The following is a 4,878-nucleotide window of genomic DNA, read 5'->3' as shown; positions in this document are numbered from 1 at the left end:
TCCCCACTTTGCAACACACCATTTTTAATCTATTTTTCGGGGTCTTCAGCACTCATGTCTCATTATTAACCACTCACCTGCACCCACTGTTTGGGGCTGTCTGACATCACCAGGGCCGCCGCCAAGGGGCCAGAAACCAAAGCGCCTCCCGAAATGTGTGAGGAGCAAGTAATAAGATAATGTTGTAGATGTGTGTTTGTAGGCACTAAAGATGGAGTAGAGTGGTCATGAGCAACACAAGTGATGGAGAAATACGGCCAGTCGCGTTATCCACGAGTCCTGCCCTGCCCTGCCCTGCCCTGCCCTGCCCTGGCCTGCCATCGTCAGTGATTTGATCTGCCCCAAGGCGTTCTATTTTCGCAGGGCGAATCAAGATGAGATTCAGATCCCGATCAGTGATCTCGACCTGATCACGCAGAGTTTCTAAGAAGTAATTATATGAAATGAAAAGACAGAAACGATGCTCAAGACATTTATTTGCAACTCGGTTAAGGAACATACAGGCTATAGGGGAGGAATTTTTAAAGTCCAGTCAATCAATGAATAAATGCAAAAACAAGAGAAAAAGAATACAAAGAGAAATTGGCTCATCGTCGTTCGATAAATTCTTTGGTGAGTCGGATATCCTTTCATAGATCCTTCGGAGGTCCTTCTAAGGGCGACTGATGGATCCTGGCGGTGCCTCAGGCTTAATTATTGCTGTTGGTTGAGGTCAGGCAATTCTTCAGTTTGTTGATCTGTGGATGGACGAGAGAAGTAGTAGTAGTAGTAGTAGTAGTAGTAGTGTAGTGGCAGCAGCAGCAAAGAGTGTAGATAGTTAAGAGTGGACATTAGCGCGTTCCCCCAAAGGAAACCCATAACCGAGGCGACGGTGGCGCGCGCCGTATCTTGTGATGGCAGTTGTATGCGTTGCACCTACACACCAATGTTTGGGGGAAAGTTAGCACTTACGTGGTTTGCTACAATGTGTATTGCTTCTTTAGTGTCGTTTATATAACGATGCACTGACTGGGAAAGCTAAAATCTGAAGGAAATAAATGAGTAGACAATGCACACGAGTGTCGCTCGTCATTGACAGCTGCACTTGGGTGTCGCTGGTCGCCCTCCATTTGACACATGGCCCGCGACGGTGGTTTGGATCCTATCTAAAACTATTAGCACCATATTGTTCGTTTTATCCCCTTGCAGGTTGTAACACAAGTGCAGCCTCTTATAGCAAATCGCAGAGGCTACACCGATAGCCTAGAAATGTACTAAAGTTTTGATAAAGCAAAACGAAGAGATATAATGTTCATTTATAAGCCCTTGTAGCCTGTGACACAGGTATAGCAAGTCGGAGAGGCTGTACTTGTTTAGATACCCTAAGAATGTGTTATTCTATTATAGATGAAGCAATACGAAGAGATAACATTCTTAATAAGTTCATGTAATCACATACAGGCCCAGGTGGCTGACTGGTGATGGTGGTGGCTAGCATGACTGGTGATGGTGGTGTGGTGAGATTACTGACTTAGGTGTTTGACAAGTGTAAATTCAATAATATTCATAAAAAGTGATTGAAAATACATATGACCTTTCCTTGTTCTTTGTAAATCGAAAGAATTATAGCTTAGGCCTTTTCTTGCGAGAATTAATGTCATTTATGGCAGCACAAAACCGAGTTCTTTTGATGTTATATACTTTCCGCCGAGTAATATTACGCGCACGTCGCTTGCTTGCATGGAGCGCCACCATCGCCCCGGTTACAAGGGATTGGCTTGGCGCTAATAACCCCTCTTTACCCTCTACACTCTTTGGTGGTAGTAGCAGTAGTAGTACGGTAGTAGTAGTAGTAATAGTAATAAAAGTAGTAGTAGTAGTAGTAGTAGTAGTAGTAACAGCAAAGTTCTTATAAATCGTAAGATGCACCACTCGCGGCAGCTCCTATGGAGAAAATGTAATCGGTCGATGGTGGCGCCGACAAACGGCTGCTGTGTGGAAGACTTTCCTTTTCCTCCCTTGGTGAACACGCTCCCGCCTTCTGAAGGTGCGAGTTATCGGTACACGGTAACTCCCGCATTTTTCAGAAGGGGGAGTTACCGTGTTCACGACGGGAGGAAGGGGAAACTCTCCCACACAACCGTTTGGCGGCACCACCGTCGATCGATAACAATAGGAAATCTTGGAATGGTGCATCTTACAGTTTATAAGATATTTGGTAGTAGCAGTAGTAGTAGTAGTAGTAGTAGTAGTAGTCGGTGCATCACATACTCACCCTCTTAGCTAACACGCACTCATACATGGGGCCGATCTGGCTCTCCGGCACTTTGTAGTTGAAAAGCAGCGCCCAGAGGTCGACGCCAAAGTCGTGCACCTTTAATTTCTGGAAGCATTCTGTTAAAGAGCCGAAGTTTAATTGTTTTCACAGCACATGACGAAGAAAACGGACTAAATCTGATATTCTTACTCTATCTCTTGCTCTAAAATACCGCTTCTTGTACTAGATACGGACGTGAGTTTGTTGTTCCTGTCGTCATAATCATGATAATAAAATCTGGCAGAACAGCGGCCTTTCCCAACGTTTTCCTCTTTTCAGGTCAATGTCAGTGTAATCCTTCCTTCTCCAGCAAAGGTTCTAATCCCGTTTCCCACCCTTCTTTGCTCTTAGATCCTTCGTGGCGTTCTCTCAAGATCATTCAACTTTGCAACCCCCGTTAGGAGTTAAGACTGGCGCCAAGCTAAAGCAAAAGATAAAAATACTAATCCACTTACTGAGCGAGAGGGAGGAAAAGTCAACACCGACGGACAGAAAGTTCCCACACTCGATTATTTTCTCCTTGGCCAGAGCGGCGTCTTCTTTCGTCGCCACTATGAGCTTGGTAGCGATGAAGCATTCGTAGCATTTGTCTGCATTAGCTGAGCATAGGTCGGCTTGACTGGCACACGTCTCAAGAACTGTGACAGGAGAGGGAGAGAAGCAGTTGTGATGGAGTTGGTAATAGTGATCCTTTATCATGCATCCCTTTCCCTTCCCTTCCCTTGCCTTGCCTTCCTTTTCCTTCCGCTGTCTTCCCCTCCTTTCTTTCCCTTCCCATCCTTTCCTTCCCATCCCGTATCTTACTTCACTTACTCTTTCGAGACGTGTGGCCCCAAAATAAGGCCGAGATATGGTCCTCTTGCTTATCTCCCGCCGCCAGCACCAGCAGCACCGCCATCACCAGGGAAGGGTAGACCAGCACCTTCATGTTGTATGGCAGGGAAGAGTTTTGGCGGTGATCCATGGTGTGTCAAGGCAACCCTGCAACAAGAAACATGGTGTGTCAAGGCAACCCTGCAACAAGAAACATGGTGTGTCAAGGAACATGGTGTGTCAAGAACATGGTGTGTCAAGGCAACCCTGCAACAAGAAACATGGTGTGTCAAGGAACATGGTGTGTCAAGGCAACCCTGCAACAAGAAACATGGTGTGTCAAGGAACATGGTGTGTCAAGGCAACCCTGCAACAAGAAACATGGTGTGTCAAGGAACATGGTGTGTCAAGGAACATGGTGTGTCAAGAACATGGTGTGTCAAGAAACATGGTGTCTCAAGGAACATGGTGTGTCAAGAAACATGGTGTGTCAAGGAACATGGTGTGTCAAGGAACATGGTGTGTCAAGAAACATGGTGTGTCAAGGAACATGGTGTGTCAAGGAACATGGTGTGTCAAGGAACATGGTGTGTCAAGGAACATGGTGTGTCAAGAACATGGTGTGTCAAGAAACATGGTGTGTCAAGGAACATGGTGTGTCAAGGAACATGGTGTGTCAAGGCAACTCTGCAACAAGAAACAAGAAAACGAGCAGATCTTTTAAGGGTCTGACTCTTCTATCTAGACACTGGTGATAGATAAGTTGCTGTTTATATGAAGGACGTAGAGAAGAGAAACAAGAAATTCTCTCTCTCTCTCTCTCTCTCTCTCTCTCTCTCTCTCTCTCTCTCTCTCTCTCTCTCTCTCTCTCTCTCTCTCTCTCTCTCTCTCTCTCTCTCTCTCTCTCTCTCTCTCTCTCTCTCTCTCTCTCTCTCACCTGTAGAGGCAGAAGCAATCGAAATGACTGATGCAATGATCGACTAGTGGAGGGCTTTTATACCCATGGTTAAGGGGGGGGTGAGGGGGTGAAGGGGAGGAGGGGAGAGGAACATTAAAAATAAATTGAAGGAGGAGGAGACTTAGTTGATGTTTGGGGGAAGGGGAAACGTTCACAACAGAATCAGTAGAAGTAAGGTTAGGGGAATATGCCTGTATTCCATTAATTAGGACCAGGCAAAATTTGCGATGGTCAAAAAAGTTGTTATTTTACGTTAGTTTTTGTTGTATCGTAATTCTGAGGAAAAGGGATTCCTCGTCTTTCTCTGCACCAGATGACATATTTGTAAAAGATATGTTTGTATTTAACCAATTAGGACCAATCAAAATTTTCGATGGGGAGGGAAGGGAAGGAAAGGTGGAGTGGAGAGGAATGAAGGAAATAAGAGGGAACGGGATTAGAAGGTAAGGAACAGGAAGGGCCGTGAAAGGGACGCACATGTGAAGAGACTGGAAACGAAACAATTATAAACAACATCAATTCCTATCATTATCATCATTACTTAGTATTTATTTATCATTATTTACTCTATTATGTATCATTGATTATCATTTTATCATTATTTATTTATTTTCATTTATTTATTTATTTATCTATTTTTACGTCTGGCCCATGGCGCTGGTGGGTTTTCATGATGGGTCCTGCTGCCCCAGCCCGTTATGGCGTAGGCAAGTATTTTGATAGAGGCCCCATTCTTGTTTTTTATTCATGCTCCCCCCCCCTCCCCCCCCCGAGCTCCACTTGCTCTTCTTTACCCCCTTGATTGCGGATT

General features: G+C 44.9%; 1 protein-coding gene across 1 annotated transcript; it reads right to left on the bottom strand.

Moving 5' to 3' along the window:
- Positions 1-459: 459 nt before the first annotated feature.
- Positions 460-4,080, bottom strand: LOC127002113 (uncharacterized). Its single transcript, XM_050867687.1, has 5 exons — positions 4,047-4,080; positions 3,110-3,277; positions 2,752-2,934; positions 2,255-2,373; positions 460-737 (listed from the first exon to the last, which is right to left on the bottom strand). Exons 2-5 carry the CDS (start codon positions 3,258-3,260, stop codon positions 690-692), a joined length of 501 nt encoding a protein of 166 aa, XP_050723644.1. The 5' UTR covers positions 3,261-3,277; positions 4,047-4,080; the 3' UTR covers positions 460-689.
- Positions 4,081-4,878: the final 798 nt, after the last annotated feature.

The sequence above is a fragment of the Eriocheir sinensis genome, chromosome 22, assembly GCF_024679095.1.
Source record: "Eriocheir sinensis breed Jianghai 21 chromosome 22, ASM2467909v1, whole genome shotgun sequence".
In the NCBI taxonomy this organism is placed as follows: domain Eukaryota; kingdom Metazoa; phylum Arthropoda; class Malacostraca; order Decapoda; family Varunidae; genus Eriocheir; species Eriocheir sinensis.
The sequence above is the reverse complement of the archived record's forward strand: the minus strand, read 5'-3'. Positions and strand labels throughout refer to the sequence as shown.